The sequence below is a fragment of the Balaenoptera borealis genome, assembly GCF_965194805.1.
Source record: "Balaenoptera borealis genome assembly, chromosome: 8".
NCBI classification, from domain to species: domain Eukaryota; kingdom Metazoa; phylum Chordata; class Mammalia; order Artiodactyla; family Balaenopteridae; genus Balaenoptera; species Balaenoptera borealis.
Genome location: NC_138865.1, coordinates 31,852,482 through 31,873,660, shown reverse-complemented (window position 1 = coordinate 31,873,660; position 21,179 = coordinate 31,852,482). Strand labels below are relative to the sequence as shown.

The 21,179-nt window shown below is 41.7% G+C and overlaps 2 protein-coding genes across 7 annotated transcripts in view; both read right to left on the bottom strand.

Annotated features, from left to right (window-relative positions):
• The window catches only part of LOC309633751 (contactin-associated protein-like 3), a 155,539-nt gene that overhangs the window by 20,844 nt on the left and 113,516 nt on the right, over window positions 1–21,179 (bottom strand). For 5 of the 6 annotated variants that reach the window (XM_082403011.1, XM_082403012.1, XM_082403010.1 and 2 more), the window contains one exon: window positions 13,350–13,543. In XM_082403011.1, coding sequence (XP_082259137.1) covers window positions 13,350–13,543 — 194 coding nt within the window. Of the gene's footprint in view, window positions 1–12,282; window positions 12,680–13,349; window positions 13,544–21,179 lie in introns of those variants that run through there. The other variant, XM_082403016.1, reaches the window with a different exon arrangement.
• Window positions 1–21,179, bottom strand: part of LOC309633753 (V-type proton ATPase subunit B, brain isoform-like) — a 96,189-nt gene that overhangs the window by 32,585 nt on the left and 42,425 nt on the right. The gene's annotated exons all lie outside the window — the stretch shown is intronic.

The following is a 21,179-nucleotide window of genomic DNA, read 5'->3' as shown; positions in this document are numbered from 1 at the left end:
CATAATTTAGGTCGAGTGTATAATCTGGGAAACAAGATCAGCACAAAAGCACCATGAAAGAGAAAAGACGATAACTGAAAGCATTCCAAACACCAGCACAGAGAGACTGAGCGTCGTATAGTTCATGGTCATCCAGAAAGACATCTGAGAAATGGCACCATTTTGGAAGCTGTTCACGTGGCAGAGGCACGGCTTAGTGAATACTGCCTCGGTTTCCCATGAACCTCCCTATGTGCTACAGGTAATGCAAAGGGTCCAGGACGGATGATGCTGCAGGCAGTGGGCTGCCTTAGAGGATCGAGCACCACGCTCGGGGGATTCACTGCTCTTGTAATGAGAAGATGCAGACCTGCTCCTTGCCTGGGGGAGGCTGGCCTCTCATCTCTCAGGACTGCTGTTTCTCTAGCACACCCTGAGAATGGCCTGGATAAAATGCAGCTAGAGCCTTCACTCTTAGCCTATCTAGAAAGAGCACACAAGCACTCAGGGTCCATGTGGATTGCATCTCCCCACATATCTTGAGGCTATTTCAGTGGGTAAGGGAACCAAATAAAAACACTATTTAGGGGAGGATGCAGAGAAATTGGAACCCTTGTGGAAATGCAAAATGGTGCAGCCACTATAAAAAACAATATGAAGGTTCCTCAAAAAAAGTAAAAATAGAATTAGCATAATAAGCTCCAGCAATTCCTCTGCCGGGTATATGTCCAAAACAACTGAAATCTGGATCTTGAAGGGATATTTGTATACCCATGTTTATCACAGCATTATTCGCAATAGCCAACAGGTGCAAACAACCCAATTGCCCGTAGATGGACGAATAGATCTCTTAGTCCATTCAAGTTGATATAACAAAATACCACAGACTGGATGGTTTACAAACAATAGAAATTTATTGCTCACAGTTCTAGAGGCTGACAGTCTGAGGTCAGGGTGCCAGTAAGTTTGGGTGAGGGCCCTCTTCTGGGTCTCAGACTTTTTTTTTTTTTTTTTAATTTTATTTTATTCATTTATTTATTTATGGCTGTGTTGGGTCTTCGTTTCTGTGCGAGGGCTTTCTCTAGTTGCGGCAATTGGGGCCACTCTTCATCACGGTGCGCGGGCCTCTCACTATCGCGGCCTCTCTTGTTGCGGAGCACAGGCTCCAGACACGCAGGCTCAGCAATTGTGGCTCACGGACCTAGTCGCTCCGCGGCATGTGGGATCTTCCCCGACCAGGGCTCGAACCTGTGTCTCCTGCATTGGCAGGCAGACTCTCATCCACTGCGCCACCAGGGAAGCCCTGGGTCTCAGACTTTTGTTGCATTCTCTCATGTTGGAATCCGGTAGGGATCTCTCTGGAGCCTCTTTATGGGTCACTAAGCCCTTTCTTAGTGGAAGACTTAGTCACTTCCCCAAACCCCCTACCTACTAATACTATCACCTTAAAGGGTTAGGATTTCAACGTATGAATTCTGGTGGGATACAAACATTCAGACCATAGCAACTGATAAACAAAATCTGGGATATACATACAATAGAATATTATGCAGCCCTAAAAAGAAGGAAATTCTGTCCTGTGCTATAATATGGATACTCAAGGACATTATGCTACTTGAAATAAACCATCACGAAAGGACAAATACTGTATGATTTCACTAATATGAAGTATCTAAGGTAGTCAAAATCATTGAAACAGATAGTAGAGAGATGGTTGCCAAGGGCTGAGGGGATGGGGAGGGAAATTTGTGTTTAGTGGGTTTAAGTTTGCTTTACAAGATGAGAAAGATCTAGAGATCTATTCCACAACAACGTGAATATACTTAACACCACTGAACCGTACACTTAAAAATGGTAAGGATGGTAAATTTAATGTTATGTTTTTTTTACCACAATTAAAAAACTATTTTGTATTGCCTTTGCTTTTTTTCCTCTAATCCTTTCAAAACCTGGTATTGAATTGAACAGCAATATACGCATGTAGTTTAAAAATACCATTCATCGCGTACTCATGGCATATCTTTACCCAGAATGAGAAATACTATTAATAATTTATCTTGTATGCTTCCAGAAATAGTCTATATATATTTACATGCACATATACGTATATGTTCATCTTGGAAATTTCTAATGGAAGCACAATAAATACATCCCTTATCCTAGCTGTAAAAAAAAAATGTTTCTTAAATCTCATTATGAATAAATGCATTTGATAATCTTGTACACATGAAACTTATATAATGTTTTAAACCAGCGTTACCTCAAATAAATAAACAGATCAATTAATTAAATAACCTCATTGTTTTCAAAGGAATGAATTCCATATAATACTATATTATTCCATAAAATGGAGTCTCGTAATTTCTTTGTGTTCACCTATTGACAGAAAACTGGATCTTGACTGTAAACAATGCACTTAGTTTTCTTACAGGCACTTTCTGTGCACCTCTGAGTGTTCCTGTGGGACTAACTCCTAGAAGTGGAATTGTTACTTGGTGTAGACGATATATTGACAGGACGTAAAAGCATTACTCCTTTTGGGCTGTCATCTTCAGCGCTCTAAATAGCGGGTGCTTTTGAGCACTTAAGTTTATAGAAATTGTCCTCCAAGGACGTGCATAATGCTGTGATGAACATGGGTGTACAAACATCTCTTCAAGATCCCGCTTTGGGTATATGCTTTGGGCATATCCCCAGCTTATGCCATTTTATGCTCCTACCAGTACTGTCTGAGAGTGCTTGCTTCCCATGCCCTGAGGAAGAGGATCCCCATCCTGTACCATCACTTTATTCACCTCCAACATGAATCCTCTGTACTGTGCTAAGGTGGTTTGAGTGTGGGCCCTGCAGCCAGACAGCTAGGGTTCAAATCCTTGTTACATCACTAACTAGTTCTGTGATTTGAGGATAGTGAACTTGAACTTTTCATGCCTCAGTGTCCTTTTCTGTAAACTGGGCATAAGAGGGCTGTTGTGAGGATGTGTTTAATAAATATGTATAAAGCGCATGAAGCAGTGTCAGGCACTCACTAAGTACTCAGTATAACACTTCTTATTGGTTTAATAGTTTTCTTTAAATTGATTCTCTTTTTAACCTTAGTTTTATGCTAAATGCTATGTAATAATATCATAGATCAGATGTATACTATCTATATCTTATTCTGAAAGACATCAAATTACATGCATACATTTAAAATGAAAAGAAAGTTTTTCTAGGACACAGTTTGAAAAGGACTGTCCTAAGCAAGAGTATTAGCAAAGGTTTTGTGGAGTTCAAGTGTGAGAGGTTACATTGTGTCACACTGATGTTGTAATTTTCATTTCTTCATACTGAATCCGTACATCATACCTTAAATAGATACAAAGTGGACTAGACCAGGGGTAGGCAACCTAAACCCAGAACCAGCTGGCTGTGTGGCTTTTTAAATAAAGTTTTATTGGAACACTGCCACACTCGTTCATTTACATATTGCTTCTGGCTACTTTCACACAACAGCAGAGTTGAGCAGTCACAACAGAGACTGCATGGTCTACAAAACCAAAACTATTTATTATCTGTCCCTTTATAGAGAAAGTTGGCTGGCCCCTGGTCTAAACCAATATTTCTCTCTGTCTGAGACCCTTAAACATGCTTGAACAGCATCCAGCTTCTCAACTGCTGCCCTAGTCTTAGCCACTCTGAAGGTTTGAGGTTTGCTGATCAGAAATTCTCAACATCTCAGAGTTTTGAGACTGTGATATTAATATTAAAAAAAGTACTCAAAGCCTGTCTTCCTGTTTTGCAAAATTTTAAACTTTCATCATTGCTTTTGTCTATACAAATATATAAAATGTGGTCTGCATCAAAGGCAGAAAATTGTTCTAAGTGTTAAGTGGCATAGGACTGCAGAGTGCAGAAACCACAGGAGTTATCAAGGGCTGTGAACACAGCAGTGCTCCAAACACTCCACCTCTGCTGGGGGCCATTTTCGCAAGATCCCAATTAGTTTGGTACCAAACCACTTGAGTCTTTTATGTCAAAACAACAGACCCAGGAAATCACCCATGAATAGCCTGAAGTACATACCGTATCTGTGCCTTCTGTACATTTACATTATGTGTGCAAATTGTAGAATTTGTAGACTTTGCCTGTCGTTCCCTATGAGACCCACTATTAGTACAACATCCTATGAGGCTAAGCTGCCAGAACTGCAGTCACGAGGAAGAATTTCCATGAAACCCTGGTGAGATGCTCCCTGGGCTCTCCTGCCTTCCACCTTCCCAAAACTTGGCTCTGCAGCACTTCCTTTCAATGAGTCTGCTGCCGGAGCACCTTTTTTGGTAAAAATTCACTTTTTCCATCATTTACTTTTCTTGATCAAAAACAATACTTTTGCCATCTCCCAAATGAATAAAAAAGTCTACTTCTAAAGCTATTTCCCCCACAACTCTGCCATACTCTGTTCATATTACTGTTTAAGATTTACCTTTTTCATAAAATATATCCTAATTTCCATATATCTCTAATAACACCACTTCTGGAACGACTTCATTCCAGGAAAAGTAAAACTGTAATTTGTAAGATGTCTCAAGAGTTGCTATTTATCCTGCTGCATATTTAGAATTCTCCTCACCACCACACCCCTCCCTCCCAACCTGATAACACCTGGCAATTCAAATGAGCAAAATCGTTACTTTTGCAAAGCAATAAAGTAGGTACAAAGGATATCGGGATAAACAAGCTGTAGTCCCTGATGCCAGAATTGATGTGAAATAAGCACGAGGTGAATAAATATGGCAAAAGAAAAGTAATACTTGAGAAATAAAAATGAACAATCCTAGGAGTAGAAAAAGAAGGGCGTGTCTACACAATTTTAGTACAGAGTAAAAGGGATTTGAGTGAAGGTTTTCAAGTTGGGAAGGATTGTAATCGACAAATGGAAGGAAGGACGCTCCACACCCACCGAATGCAGCTGGCCCTGGCAAGAGGCAGTTGTTACTGGATCCTGGGTTTCCAGGGACCCATCGGCTACTTTGTGGTAGCAGCTCAGGTGTCTCATTCACTTCTCTGCCTCAACCTTTTCAGCTGCTCTGAGAGTTTTCCACAGACCAAATCCAGCTTTTATCTCTATTGTCACTGAGACCTGCAATGAAGGGCAAATGGAAACACCTCTCTCTCAGGTTCAGTAGGGCATCGTCCTTGTACAACTTTGTGGGGAAAAAGTGTTAAGCCTCTTGTTACACTTAGGCTTGGCACCAAAAGGCTCCCATCACACACGCAGCATCACACAGTTGGCTAAGTTTTAACTTAACTAACCATCTGGGTTGAGGTCTGTTTGAGAACAGCAACTTTTCCTTAACTCAATCTAACAACTCCTTATTGAGAATCTGTTATAGGCCTGGCCCTCTGAGGAGATTAATCCCTGACCTAATGGCTCTCAGAGCCCAGAAGGGGGAGACATGTACAGAAAATTCAACTGTGGTCCACAATGGTAAGTGCAATCAACAAGACTGTCCATGGTACAAAGTCACTGCCTCGGGGATCAATGCGCTTGACGTAATGAGGTGAATGGTTAGGAAGGAGAGGGCCGTGTCCCTGACAAGGCCAAGTACATGGAAGAGATCGATACAGAATCATTGAAATGCTGCTCCTATTCTGCCCAAAACCACCCAGTCTCAGAGCCAAACTTGAAATCGGCAAGCCTGGAGCTGGCACAAGCCTCAGACAGCCAAGGCACACTCTGCAGACCCTTCTTTGCAACCTCCTACCTGATGTGGTAGGATGGACCCTTCTTTGCAACCTCCTACCTGATGTGGGGCTTGGCTCTGTTGAGTCATCAACTCATTAGCAATAAATGTATTAACCTAGACCTGAAATAAACCAACATATGTTTAAATGACTGAATTAGCAGGAATCTCTGTCAAGAGAATTTCCGCTCCTTCTACCCATAGAGCTTCACACTTAGCAGAGTGTCTGCTTCCTTACATACAAACCCTCCTTATCTCTGAGTCCAGTTTTTCTTATTATGATTTGACACTGTTCTTATCCCTCTTTATTCTGAAACTACACAGTCATATGATCTTTCTATTTATACCAAGTAAACGTAATTCTTTTAAACCTGAATCCAATATTCTTTAGTAATTTGATTATGCAATATTTCAAACATCCCCCCAAAACAGATATGCATGTACTGATAATCTAGATTTATTTTAACAAGGTAAATATTTTGCCATATGTGCACCAGCTCTTTCTCTTAAATAAATGAAGTGGTGCAGGTATAACAAACAGTCCCCTTCCCAACCCCCATGCTTCCAGTATTTCCGTGTCTTTTTTCTGCCCTGCAAATTTGGGGTCACCTTTGTTGCTCTCTTAGAGCACTGTGAGATTGTTGTGAATCTTTCAATACAATATTAATTAGCCTTATTAATTAGTCTACTTGGTGTTCTAGGTTGGAAATGATCTAGAGAAGAACAAAGGTTCAAACGATTTGCTATGTCTATTTTATATTCATTTAAGGACCTACTGCTACCTATTTTTTCAAGGCGAAAGAAATCTATTAAATAGAATTATTTATACTAGAACTTATGTTTATTTCAAGTAATTTCTTTTCTTATTTTTCTCAAATGTATTTTGCCAGTCCTCTCCTAGAAGAATGCCTTTTTCACACAAAGGGCCTGCATAGGAAGAAAAATGCACTTAAATTCTAAGTTTAATTCAATGCATTTTGAATAACAATTTCCATCTTAAATTCATAAAGGATCCAACTTCTGAATTAGAGTTCTGATGAATTTTTAATATGAAGAATAAACTCCTGATGAATGCAGAGTATAGCGATTCAGGAAATATTATAGTTCTCAAAGATAGGACTAACTTTAACCACTTGATTGTTATTCACTGATAACAATGAGAAAATACCTGGGCTCCGCCCCCCTAGGTTGGTGACTATCAGGGAGAAAGAGGGTGTCTTGCAGTCAGAGGGCACTGGAGCAAGCTTCCTGAGGCCCTGTTACAGAGAGCATCACCTGTTCAGGCTAACACGTGCGTGGGATAAGCTGCATCCTAGAGCAGGTGGCACAGTCTCCTCTGATCCAGGCAGCTGGAGGATAGTTAAGGGGCAAAACAATTTCCGCCACAGATGGGACTTGGTTCATCCCAGTCAGTGCTTCTCACAATCTAGCGTGTACTGGAATCCCCTGCTCATCTTGTTAAAATGCAGATTCTATTCAATAGGTTGGGGTGGGGGCTGAGATTCCATATTTGTATCAAGATCCCGGGTGATGCTGCTGGTCCGTAGGTTACATGTTGAGTAGCAGGACTCATAGCAATCTAGGTCCTTTAATTCATAGAGAAAAAAGGAAGGCGAGGAGTAGAAAGGTAAGATGTATAAGAAGAGGAAAGCAGAGAAATAGAAAAGAAAGCAAAAGGTCATGGAGAGAGAGTGAAAGAGAGAGAGAGAGAGAGACAAAGAACAGGAAATTTGATAATATGGCCCTCCCAGCATCCCTCCCTTCTAAGTGCCCCCATTAGGGTGGACATCAAGTCTTTACATGGCCCCACCCCCCAATCCAGGGGCTTCGGTGCTAAGTGTAGGGTGGCCTGGGAGCCGTCCTGATCAGATCAGCTCTTCACAGGTGGTGAGATCTGAGACTCCCCTCAGCCAGAGCCAAGTAAGTCCGAGCATTTCCTCAGATTTTTGAACCAATATAGGAAAATGAATGCCAGAAGCTAATCCACACAAGGCACAGGGCAGGGCTGCCTCTTAGTTACAGCCATTCCAGAGACCCAGCTAAACCCTCCCCTTCTCCGTGTGGTCGGATTCCCAAACTACCTAGACTGATTCAAGTGGATTTTCTAGAATTTGTAACAATACAGATAGAAGAGGGATATAGGGAAAAATGGAGAGAGAAGAGAGAAATAAGGAGAAAAGTATTTAATGATAGGTGAAAAAAATAGATAAGGAAAGAATAGAAGGATAGAGGAGAAGAGGGAGAAATAGTAAGGAGCTGAGAATGAAGACAAAGTATTGATAAAATAGAAGAAAAAACACCCAGGAATTGCAGGAGGAAAGGTCCCCATGGCCAATAGGGACCCAGTGGTCCCTGGGCCAGATAAGCCTCAACAGAGGACACCATTGCAGTGGACACCATTAGGCACGGTCTCCCGAGAGGAGAGGTGGGTATTGGCCTGGCTCTCATTGAGTCAGCCCATTGTTCCCAAACAACTGGAACGGCGAGGGAGAAGAGACAGAGTCAGGGCAGGCAGGTGGTCTGGGAAGGACAAGGCTTGCTAGAGGGTCCCAAGAAGACCAAATAGGTGCCCAGGAGGGTGGTGATGGAGCTGCCCCAACACCCCTCTAGAATACTGCCAGCGCTCTAGGCTGCCCACTCACAGACCTCTCCTGCCCACCAGGGATGCTCACAGACCCAGACTCAGAGCAGGACAGTGGTTGGCGCCCACACCTCTCCCCAGCCTGGTCCAGAGGCCCCCAGGGAGCTCAGAGCTCACATTAGCTTGCAGGTAAGAATCCTGGTTCGCAAGGGCTGCCCCACAAAATTCTTGTAATGAATCTCAGAGTCACAGTAGATTGATGTAAGTGTTGGCTGACATATTCTCAGGGAAACAGTAGAAAATCAACATTAGTGAGCTCTGTCAGTGACCACCGATCTGCTGCACTGCTCACTGCACTGCTGGTCTATGATCCTCAGCGTCCTAAGACTCTGGCCACTTCCTGATTTAGTTGGGCTGAAGCTGCAAACTCATCTTCTAAGTCCTATGGACGTTTAGCACCAAGCTTGGTCAAGCCACCTGGTTTACTAAATGACCGATATAAACCATGATTGTTCACATCGTATAGGAAATGCACCCCTTCTAAACTTGTTCAAACAGTGATACTTCTTCCACTACATTTCAAGTGAGGACATTTACTCTGCACATCAAAAGAGTTTGTATGTCCTGAGATGTAGTGCATCCCTTGGTGAGAGATGGTGATGCCTTTTCTGTCATGTAAGACACATGCCTTTATTTCCATTTAAATAAAACCCTTTTGGAATGTATTTCACAGATCTGAGTATTTGTTTAATTTTTTTGGTTATTTTCACATAGAAATCCAGTTCAGCCATGGAAGCAGTCACTCATTAAGAAAAAATATTAAAGTGGAACATATCACCAGTGAAGAACATAATTTCTTTTTTTAAGAAAGTCAATTTGGATAACTAACCTTCAGTAACTGGACCTGCAGTCCTCAAATCCCTTAGTCAAAGACTTGGTGGCCAGCCATGTCTCAATTTCATAATTTTGAGAATTTAGAGAGGTATACCTTGCATGTCACATATTAATTAATATTCCATGGCAAACATGTGGCAAAGCATATGGACAACTTGCCCAAAGTAACATAAGTAAAGATCTTCTGTCTTATTATCATCTCATGTCCATTTTCAGTAAGGAGTTAGGATTGACCTTTTTCTGAGAGTTTTCGGAATTTGGAAAGAGTTAACATGTATTAGCGGACAGAGTTAGCACAGACAGCAGATAGACCCAGAAGAACAAGAAAAGTCACTTAAAATAATTATGACAGGGAGAACATCCACAAAACTTTTAAGGCCAGAGAAGGAGTGCTTGATTTGGACTTTCTTATAAAAGTAGAAGGAGGCTTCCTGAGAAGAAAGCCAATACACAGTCTTTCTTGCTGCTGGGGGTCAAGGTTACATCAGCGAGGCCACAAGCTGGGGACGCTGCTGTGGGTGAGAGCTACACTAGTGATGGCGGGGCAGCAGCCTCTCAGGGGGGACACCTGGGACACACCAACTGCGAGCAGGTGCTCAGATACCCCTGCAACATGACTTCATATGACTCTGGAAAACATCTTCAGATCCAATGAGAAATGTGTTTGCTAGGAAAGGATACCAAATGCAGAAAGAAAAAAAAAAATCAGAGACGTATAAATACAGTGGGGTGGGCAGAAAGGCCTCAAAGATGTCCAGGCCCTAAAGAAAGGAACTGTGAATATGTTACTTTGCATGGCAAAAGGGACTCTGCAGATGGGATTATGGTTAGGAAGACTGTCCTGGATTACCCAAGTCGATCCAGTCTAACCACAGGAGCCCTTAAAGTAGAGGACTTTCTCCAGCTAGAAGAAGAGGAAATCAGAGAGGTGCAGCAGAAGGAGAACAAGAACAAAGAGCGATTTAAAGATGAAAGGGACTTGACCCGCTGCTGCAAGAACAGGCCACACAGAAAGCATAAGGGATGTGGGAAACCTCTAGGAGCAAAGACCAGCCCCCAGCTGGCAACCTACAGGAGATCAGTGTCTCAGTCCTACACCCACAAGGAAGTGAGTGAGTGTGTATGCAGAAGCACCAGGAGGGCAGTCCTGACTGCTGCCCTCTGAAAGGACTGCTTGCAAGGCTGGCCCATTCCCAAGACTCTAATGATAAAGGTGGCTTACTGTGCCTAATGTTTGTTCAAACACTGTGGTTCATACTCAGTACCTGCCTTCCTTCTGGGAGTCTGGGATTTTGTTACATGCAAGGCAGAGGGTGCCTACATGACCAGCCCCCAGTACATGAGCTCAGCTGGTTGGTAATATTCCATGTGGGTTTCTATAACTCACTGCTGGGCGATTAAGCTAGTCCCGTATGACTTTCCTGGGAGAGGACTGTAGAAACCTGGGCCTGATTTCCTCTGGGCTTCACCCCAAGCACCCTCTTCCTTTGCTCATTTTGCTCTGTGTCCTTTCACTGTGCTAAATCATAGCTGTATGACTACACACTGGTCCTGTGAATCCTCCCAGCAAATCATGGAACCTGGGGAAGGTTCTGGGAATCTCCAGACACCTTGAAGGACAAGTCTTCCCCAGAGCCTCCAGGAAAAATGCCTTAAGCAGAGAACCCAGCCAGGTCTACTGTACTTTAGACCTACAGAACTATGACATAATAACTCTGTCTTGTATTAGGTCACTAAATCCATGAAAATGTGTTAAAGCAGTGATAGGAAATTAAGTAAATGGCACCATGAAGAAACATATTACTTTCACTAATGAAGAGTATAATATCTCAAGGACATTTTTTAAAATCTTAAATTCATTCTCAAGTTAACATCAGCAATTCATATCTAAAACAACCACGTGAAGAAGGGGTAGAACCTCTGGTAAGGTGTATGGTTGATTTTTAAGAGCAGCTGACATTTTGTGAGAGGTCTGGAAAGCAGCCAAACCAGCCCAATCTTTTTAAAGAAACTGTGAGGATAATGTCAGAATCATCCACTAGTGTGATTTACTGCTGTCAATGCCAGTTGTGTATAGTCGGGCCCAGATTAGGAGATGAATTCACTTAACCCACGGTGGTGCACGCAGAAGATGTGAGGATCTTCCACTCATTCGTTTTAATTCAGCAAACATTTACCAACGTGCTCGGCCCCAGGCACCAGGAAGTGCTGGGGACACAGGGAGGGATGCAAGCTCAGCAGGAGTGTAAGGCAGGCCACTTTACCCATGTTTATTGTGTGATAGGATGGATAGGACTGAGGGGTCCACTTCTGTCCTCACCTGCATGATCTAGGGTTAATAATGCCACTATATTCTTGACCCTACTTCCCCAAGGGTGCCTGACCTTTAAAGAAATCAGCAGAGGGTGATGCTTACATATGATTCCTCTCCAACCTGCTTAACTAAAAACAAGAATTGTTAGAGTTGCTCAATCAAATGGGATTGGAGCGGGGCGAAAATATGAACCTTAATGAATACAATGAAGAATAAGTAGGCATTAACTATTAGTTAACTAATTTTGAAAAATAATATTTAATTTTGAACAAAAGTTCTCTATGTAAGTAGATGTTTCATTAAGCTTTAACTCACTTAAGCAATATTGACCTTAACCCTGCTTTGGACTTGGTGTTCTTAGAATAAGCACAACATTAATATCTGCTTCGGATCATACACATGGCAATTACTTGTTTGGAAACCTTAGGTCAGCCAGCCCTAAAAACACTCACATAGCCCTTCCCACTTTGTTCTTTTATCTAGTATTAGACAACTAACTAGTTTTTCTTGATTCAATTTGCATCAACATTTATTGACTAACTAATAAAAGCTCCAGGGATAAGAAATTAAGTAGACCACAATCTATTAAGTTATAATAAGTTACAGAGTTCTAAGGAAATTCAAATGAGGGCCGTTTGTTACACAACGAATAGTATCATTTTGTTGCCTGTTACTTTTATAGATAAGCTATGTGCTAAGACATAACGGCTTTTTAGCTGACAATTTTCTTCTTACTCTGACAATTAAGAAAAACAATTTCTTAAGTTATACAACATTCTTAGCCTAAATTAAATGGAAGATACACTGTGTATTTTTTATTGTGGTAAGATATACATAACAAAAAGTTTAGCATTTTAGCCACTTTTAAGTGTACAGTTCTGGACATTAACATTCACATTCTTGTGCAAACATCACCACCTTCCATCTCAAGAACTTTTTCATCTTCTCAAACTGAAACTTTGTCTCCATTAAAACACTTACAGTCCATTACTCCCTTCCCCTGGCTCTTGGCAACCATCTAAATTATATTTTTAAGAAGAAGAAAAAAGTAATTTCTTCTCCACCTGATGAATCTTCTTCAGGCCACACCCCATCAGCCAATTGCAAACCTGCTGCAGACCTTTACAACACTCTACTTTTAGAGCTTCTCATTCACAGCAGACTGTGATTTAAAGATATGAAATGCTAAATATAGAATAAATTACATAAATTTTAATATTCAAAAAGTTAAGCAAACAAAATTTAATTCTTCTAAAAGAAGCATGGATATGTAATCAGAAGTAGAAACTATGTCACTGATGTAAAATAGTTATGATTCCAAAGAATCCTAGGGATCTATTGTCCATAAATTACAAGGGGCCACATGGTGCCCAAGTTCCTGTTGGAGCAGGAACTCAACATATCCCTCAACAAGTCCTCCACAGAGAGACTCTCCATTACATCTATTTTTACATGTTCAGGGTCTTTCAGAAATTTCAGTTTATCAGAGGGCACAGAGAAAATGAATTCGCTTTATTTAAAAATGCTGAGGCAATATAAACTATTGTGTTTGTTATCAAACAAAAATAAAATCAGTCGTATGTGACTTATTTATTCCTTAGACTTCACACTATTTAAAGGAAGAATGGGAAGACATTTTCAATATTTCGCTACATTATAAAATTGTTTTACTTATTTCATAAATTAGCCATGGACGGTGTCTTCTGGAACGTCACATGTGGCTTACATTCAGTGGAAACACTTTCAAGTAACTTAGGAGGCTCTGGTTCTATACTTGATCTGACAGATGGGCAGCAACATGCAGTAACTGGCATAATTCATACTCCGACAGACTGCTTTTCAATAAAGCACATACCCAGATGCTTTCCTCTCGTCGATATTGCTTCCAGTTCCTCCCGCCATCGCTGAACATCAGGAGGTAGCTGGTCACCCAGTCGGAGCTCCCGTGTCCTCCCTGGGTGGCCACAGCTGTGACCTCCATTCTTTCTCCAAGGTCAATCTGCAGCCACTGGTATTTATTTGACACAAGGGGAGACCAGCCACCAGCTCCTTTTTGTGGGAATAAAAAGAAGAAAACCGGTAAAGACAGAGAAATCTTTGAAATCTATATTAACCTCTAAGAATGGGGTCATAAATAAGATTTATGAAAATCATAGTTTCAAATTCTGCATTATATAATGCCTCAGAATTTTACAAACACACTCACATACACATACACAAACACAACATAAAAACACAGGTTAAATGTAAATGGATGAAGCCTATATTAATTTTGTTTCTTAGTTCATAACCCCTGACTCTCTGGTATTGGGGTGTCCCGCTAAGTGAAATTGCTTAATGTAATAGGTGGACAACTAAACACCATGCCATTACATCAGTGCTTGGAACTAGTGTCGTTACTGGCTTCAATGCATGACTTGCCCTTTGTTGAAACAAAGGGCAAACTTTCCTTTGTTGGAAAATAACAAACTTTCCTTTGTTGGAAAATAAAGCTAGAAAACCTTAATTGTGGATTCCCAGCATGAGGAAGTACAATGTGGAATGTTGGGATAACAAAGATGGCTATGGCATAGCCCTACACTCATGGTGCTTACAGACTCATAGGAGAAGCAGACATTTCAAAGAACGATTTGAAATGCAATATGGGAGGGGTGGAGGTGAAAGTGATTTCTGTGCAGGGAGGGAGAGTTCTAAAAAGTCAGCAAGGAGGGTGAGCGAGAACCCAGAGGAAGTGAATGGGGAGGAGTTTCTCAGGTATTCAAGACAATAGGCACAGAGTGGAAATTACTGTGCTTTGTTTTCTCCAGTGCCTGTGAGACACCGAAGAATTAGGGATATCTGTGAATGTATTATTGATATATTTTGTTCTTCTAGTTTAACAGAAACATGAGTTTTGAATTTGGATTTAGATGTCATATTAAATTTTCTGAATTTAAATTATTATGCAATATAAAAATTGGGAAACAGGTTTGAAATGCATTCTGGAACTGATATTTTGCTAATTATCCATGTCTAGAAAACACAGTGTCATGTAAACAGTCCCTAACACAAAAAAACTAGCTTTAAAAAAAATTTTCCCCATTGTCCTGACATCTAATTGGAGGCTCTCATAATAAGGTCTGACACTTTAGACAACATTTATTATCTTTTTTATTAGGGGCTATTATTAACATCCATGTCCTGTTTACAAAAGCTGTTACGACCAAGTACATGTCAGGAGGTGTGTGACATGGTTACAAGACAGCTCAAAGGAAAATGGAAGTGGAGCGCTTACATCAGGGTGTGGAGGTGAAACTAGCAAGTGGGCACATCTGTTGCTTCACTATGTCCTCTGCTAACGGCACTACGTGTATAACCCTTAGCAAAATTGAAAGCTTACAAATTCTTTAAAACTCAAATTCTTTCTAAGATTTCCTCATTTCCTGCAATCTTTATTCCAAAATTCCAAAATTTCCTCTCAACCACAAGCACAATGTCTTTTCCTTTGATCCACGTCTTAAACGTGCCACAACTCTGGCTGTTCTGTAATGCATTATTAAACTTTTTATTTTGAAATAATTTCAGATTTACAAATGAGTTGCAAAGATGGGATAGGGAGTTCCTGTCTACTTTTTACTCAGTGTGTCCTAATGTTAATATCTGACATCACCATGGTATTTTGATCAAAACTAAGTTATTAACACTGGTACAATGGTAACAAAACGACAAACTTTCTTTTGATGTCTCCAGTTTTTCCACTAACTCCCTTTTTCTGTTCCAGAACCCCACATTGCATTTAGTCACCTTGTCTCCTTAGTGTCTTCCAACCTGTGATAGTTTTCAGTCTTTCTTTGTCTTTAATAACAAGATTGATCACCACCCAACACCTCCCTGCTACTTCTACTGATTTGTGCAAAGGTCCCATCTAATGTTTGATGAATGATAAGTCCTTCTGGGTTCTAGCTGAGGGTTAACTAACAGTCCCAAGTAACATTACTCTGCAACTGCCTGTAATTTTATAATAATTGCCAAAAGAAGTCAGAAATTAGGTGTTGGCATTTAGCTGATCATTTTAACTTAAAGGTTCTACATTTGAAGTTTTATATGAATCAGTTTCAATCTCTGCGAAACTGCTAAATGTCCTGTATTCTTAGTATCAAGGTTGTAAAGAATGTACTGAAGATAACTTCTTCTTTTTGCATTTCACAATCTTTCTCTGTCATCTTTAATCTCTCTTGAAGCGGGAAGTATCATCAACACGGGTACCACATGGACAGAAATGCAACAGAGTAAAAAGCGTCAGCATGCTTCCAGCATCTGCCCTGGGACCAGCCTCTCCCACAGATGATGCAGCCACGTCTCTGTCAACCACTCTTCACCATCTGCTGGTAATCAACCTTGAACATTTCATATTCCTTACCTGTGGTGAGAAGGTGCTACTGGTATGCAAATTAAGCTATGTGATTAAGTAGGTACTCTGATAAAGTAATGAAACTGCAGAATTCCCTGTGCTGCAAAGCAATTCATTTCAGCTGGGTAACACAGCCACGGCGTAATCCCCAGACCCCTGTAGGGTGATGATGCTGAATTACTGTGCATTCGCCCATGCACGCAGTCCACCGGGGTAGATGCCCTTTTTTCTAATGACTGGAAAAAGTGGGAAATGCACAAATGTAACCTGAGGACTGTTAGGGAGCCCCGAACAGTTTTACTGACGGGTAAGGGAGATCACTGTTCTGTAATGGAAAACAAAACAAAATACACTGAAACAACATTAAAGTGGGTACGCTTGAGCACAGCTGCCCCACCAGCTCTTAGCTGCAGAGCAGTGGTTCTGAAACTGATCAGCCTGCATTATTCAATGTTGCAAATCTTCAGTAAATTCCCCCTGGGAACCAACACCCCCTGAAACAGAGCCCAGGGATTTGCAATTACTGTTTTGGAGTCACCAGCGCTGAACCCACAAGAAAGGCACTTGCCCTCCCACCCAGCTCTTCCCCTGACCACACCACAGACTGTCTTTTTCCATTGTCACCGTCCTGTCTCCTGCCTCAGCCCCTTAGTTGAATAAAGTGTCACAATTCATACAAAGGAAAACATGTCCAGAGGGTCTGACTTGCACAGAACAAGGTTCCACAGCTTAGGACACTGAACACAAAACATCCCTCCCAGCAAAGTGTGATAGGTATGCTTTAGGGCTGCAATGAGAATTCAACAAGAAGCTGTGTTAGAGCATCTAGCACAATACTTTCTCTCCCATACACGATCGCAAGACGGGAGACAGTCATGGTGAAAGAGGGGTGACATCCAGAGTGTGGGGCATTGCAGTCTTTCCATTACTGAATGGCCCGTTACCTGCCACTTTATACTAGATAAAGGAGAGAAAATGAGGAAAGCCAAAACTTGTCACAAGCATGTGATGTGTTCAGGACCCTCCCTGATGCTCTAAGTGCTACCTCACAACTCCTCCATGCACCCGGCAAGGGGGACGGGTGTTACAGTCTCTGCTTTGCAGACAAGCAAAAAACAATCATTTTAGGTTCGGGTGAGGGTATTTTATTAAAGCTTAGCTCCCTTTTCATTCTCTACCCCTTCTAAGAACATATCCCTGCGATTTGTCAGTTATTCAGTATTGTTTGCTTATCAATACCAGACTGTCTTTTATATTGATATACTGGCAGATATATTGGAAGGTTTCTGTCTCTAGTTATCCCTGTGTGATTGTTTCCCCCCCCTTTCGTTGGCTCAGACACAGGCAGTGACTTGTGTCTTTGGGGAGAGGAAAGGCTGAACAGGAAACTCTCAGCTAGGGCCTTAATTATTCTGGTCACTGATCAAGATGAAAATGACCCCTGCCCCTGGTGGCCACGGGGCATGCACTGTCATAATGAGTGTCAGCTTTGTGCAGAGGGGGAAATTACCCAGAGGTAGAAATTACCCAGAGTTGAAAAGGAGAATAGCTCATGCCTTCTTCAAGTTGGAACAAGGTCCAGAGCAGAAAGATACCAAAGGGAGCAAAGTCAAGTGGGATAATCTGAAGTGAACAGACTAACCTATCTCCAGGGCATCTAAATGTCAAGCAAGTAAAAGGTTAAATTGAAATTGTAACCAAGGGAAGTTTCCCTCCAAGATCTTCATTACATTGTCTCAAGGGAGCTCATCAAGCTCTGTGTATTTCTTTTCTCACTTAAATGCATCTTAATTCACAGAAAACTCATTCCAGATTCCAGGCGGGGCTGGGTGAGTGGGGAGAGGGTGAGATAAGCAGGAGTAACAGATGTTCCCAGGAAAAAGGGGCCATAGGGCAGCAGGCCCTGGGGATGCTCCCTGACCATCCCACTCAGAGATCTCTGGGATTTATATATTGGTGTTTTTGTCACAACCCTGCCTACATTGCTGAGGGAAATTTAAGCATTTGCTCCAGCTCTGATTTCTTAAGGAGCAATTCCAACTATCTACATATACCATTTCTGGCTATCAGGATGTAGAAATTGCAGAAATCCTCCCTCTGGACCTGTCTAGGTAACCTCTGAGTCCCTTTCTGCTGTGCTTCCTGCAGTCTGCTAGCAGCCTGAGCAGGAGACAACAGGTAGTTTTCCAAAAAGTGTATCCATAATGAAAAAAATCACACAGAGCTGCCTAATTGTAAAACAGATTCCTGTACTAAATGCAGACATACCCTATAATGGTTTTGTAAACAGACAATTTAAAATTAAATAAAAAATAAGTGTATACTTGTTAATTTGTGATTCAAATTAAATGCCAGTGATATTAAAGAAAAAAAGTATAGTGTGACTGTTCACACGTGACTCCCTTAAGTTCTGTGTGCAGTGTCCCGAGGGACAACTTTCAATGCCCTTGGCAATTAACATTCATCACTGCAGCTCTTTCTGCATAAAATAAACAAAAATCCATTGCTACTGTGTGTTTTGTTTTGCTTCTCTCATAGACACTCCTGACCAAGTTTTAAAGAAACACACAGTAGAGAGGCATTCAGATCTGAACTGATCTCAGGCTTTGCAGTTCTTATGTGTTTGAAGTTCTGTATTGACAAGACTATAAGATGATTTTGCTAATTTCTCACCTTAGAAATAAAATACGAATTGCCCAGCAAGCCTATAAACCATCCGAACATGTGCTAAATACCTCATGCATGACTGAATAAAATGTATGACCAAGTTTATTTGTGCATCTCCCGTGAAATCTTCATGTTTATGAGAGATGCAGCTCTGAGATCTGGTCTAATTCTATAAAAGCATCATTGTGCATCTTTCAGAGGCCCCCTGAGTTATTCAGAACAGATATGATTCCAGATCATTGTTGAGGCCACTCAGAATAGCTGCATCTCCCTCTGATATGTAGAGAGCAGTGGGGAATCCAGGATGCCCAGAAGGGCAGGAGGCCAGGCGCTCTGCTCCAAGGCCCCCACCACTTCCCAGGGACACACCGTTACTCTTCTTAAGGCAAGAGCTCCTTTTTCTTTTTAATTAAATTCAGTGTAGGATCATGTCAGGAAATGCAAGGGTGACATGCTTAGAAATAAAACCATGAGTACTAAATTATCCATCCATACTTGACTGCTCAGTTAGCCAGAAGCCTTTGGAAAAAAAGTCCATTGATGGTAAAACTTACCATTTTCTTTAGTGATGTTATGTAGCTGAATTCATTACAATTTGTAAGCACACTGTGGAAGCCTTGGATAAAAAGAGATATGTACAGACGAGCTGCTATACAAAATAGAGTAGTAAAATGAGAATGCAAAAAGGATGAGGTCTAAGCATCACAAAATGTAAATACTACTGACAAAGGTGCATTTTTTTGGGGTGTAGGCATTCATCCCCAGCAAAGTATGGCATTATTTTGTGTCGGAGAAAAGCCTGCTCCACTGGATTTCCTTGGAGGAAACATGGCAACAAGGGAAGAGTCTACTGCAAGGATCACAGGACAGAGAGAACAGGGAACCCCTGAAATACCATCTTCCAGTCAGCCCCTAGTCCAGAAGCTCCTCATTAATGTTCAGAGCAAAGGTGGGAGTAGCTGACCACAGGGTCCACTGAGATATTCCATTAGCCTTTGTCACTGGCTGTGGCCTTCCTGGACCAGTCTCTGTGCCACAAGTTAAACCAGAAGTTCAAGACTCCTGTGTGCTTTGATCATTAGTGATCCCAGATGCCTCATGAAAGGTTGCTAATTGAACCTCACCCCTTTGGCAGGATTGAAGGTCACCTCATTTGGTACGTCTTTCATCAGTGACTCCAAACAAGAAAAAGGGAATATCCCTACAAGAGGCAATGTAATTGCATTGGATGAGTAAAGCAGTACGTAATGGGATAAAATATATCTCCATAGGGATGCCAATAATATTTATTAAAAGTGGAGTACACAAAGACATCACGGTGTATGTCAAGGATACATTCTGTTAAATAAATAACTTTCATGAACATTTCTGTATATTATACATGATGTAAAAGTGATTACTTTGGAAAAGAACAGAGTGGAATTTGCTAGACAACTATTTTTGAATTTGGATAGTGCTTAGAAGGGCTTCCACATACCTTTTGGGAAGTTGCCAAGTACGTCATAGGCAGTACTTACTCTTGGAAAAATACTATGGCAAAATTGTGGCCACCATAAGATACTTACTGGGCAGATTATAAACACAGACATAATTTTGCAAGGATTGCAAAATTTTTTCATTCCTCTCTGGTAAATCCTGTTAGCCGGTGATCATTATCCCACGAAGCCCTAGAGAAGCCAGGGAGGGCAAAAACCAACTGAGAAAAATAGGAAACAGGACGTGTGATGTCTCCCTCTTTGGCAGGAAGAAGAGATGGGAACCCAGACGATCTTGGGAAAGAGAGGAAATGGAGGAAGGGTAAAAGGTGGTGGGAGGGTGATTCAGACACCTTGCTCAGGAACGAAGTCCCAGGGGGATCAGAAAAGTGAGAGGAATAAGCAAGCTGTGGAAAGGCTTTGTCTTGGCTTCCATTTGGAATTTTGGGAGATCACCTTGTAGGGGGCTGTGTAGTCATTACTAATGGTTGCCAACTATTTCCCTTCTTCTACCTTCCAGGCACTTGGAGGATTGCGATTTCCACGCCCCCTGGTGGTTGGGTGGGGCTATGTGACCAGCTCTGGCCAACAAGCTCTGAGTGGAAGTGATAGGTTACTTCTGGACTAAACTGCCAGGACAAAACCATTTGACGATCTTTTTCCCCTTGGTATGGTGAACCAGACTGCCCACAGGCCATCAAAAGGGGGCACAGAAGTGAGATGAGAGTCTGACTGGATCTGAACAGAAGGTCAACTTGGAAAAGGCAAATTAAACCTGTAACCAAGGCTGCTCAGGCTGGAAACCAAATGAGACTCATGGTCAGCCTTCAGGGAGGCAAGAAGTGACATCGCAAAGATCCCGGAGGGGACAATGACCTGTTCCCTGGGAACACGGTCTTACCAAGAGGTAAATCCACCACAGGCTTCAGGAGCAGGTGCCAAGTAACCCTCAGCGTTAAAAGCAGACAAACTCCCTTCAGCAGATAGCAAGGAGCTGAGCCCCAACGTGAGAAGCCCCACCATCCAGCTCCATGAGGGCACCAGCCCTTCTGTAAACCCAAACACTGTCTTGGAAAGAAGCAGGAACAAAGAAATCTGAGCATCCCTGGAAGATGCTCACCCGTTCAAAAGAGTCCACTGAATCCAAAAGAGA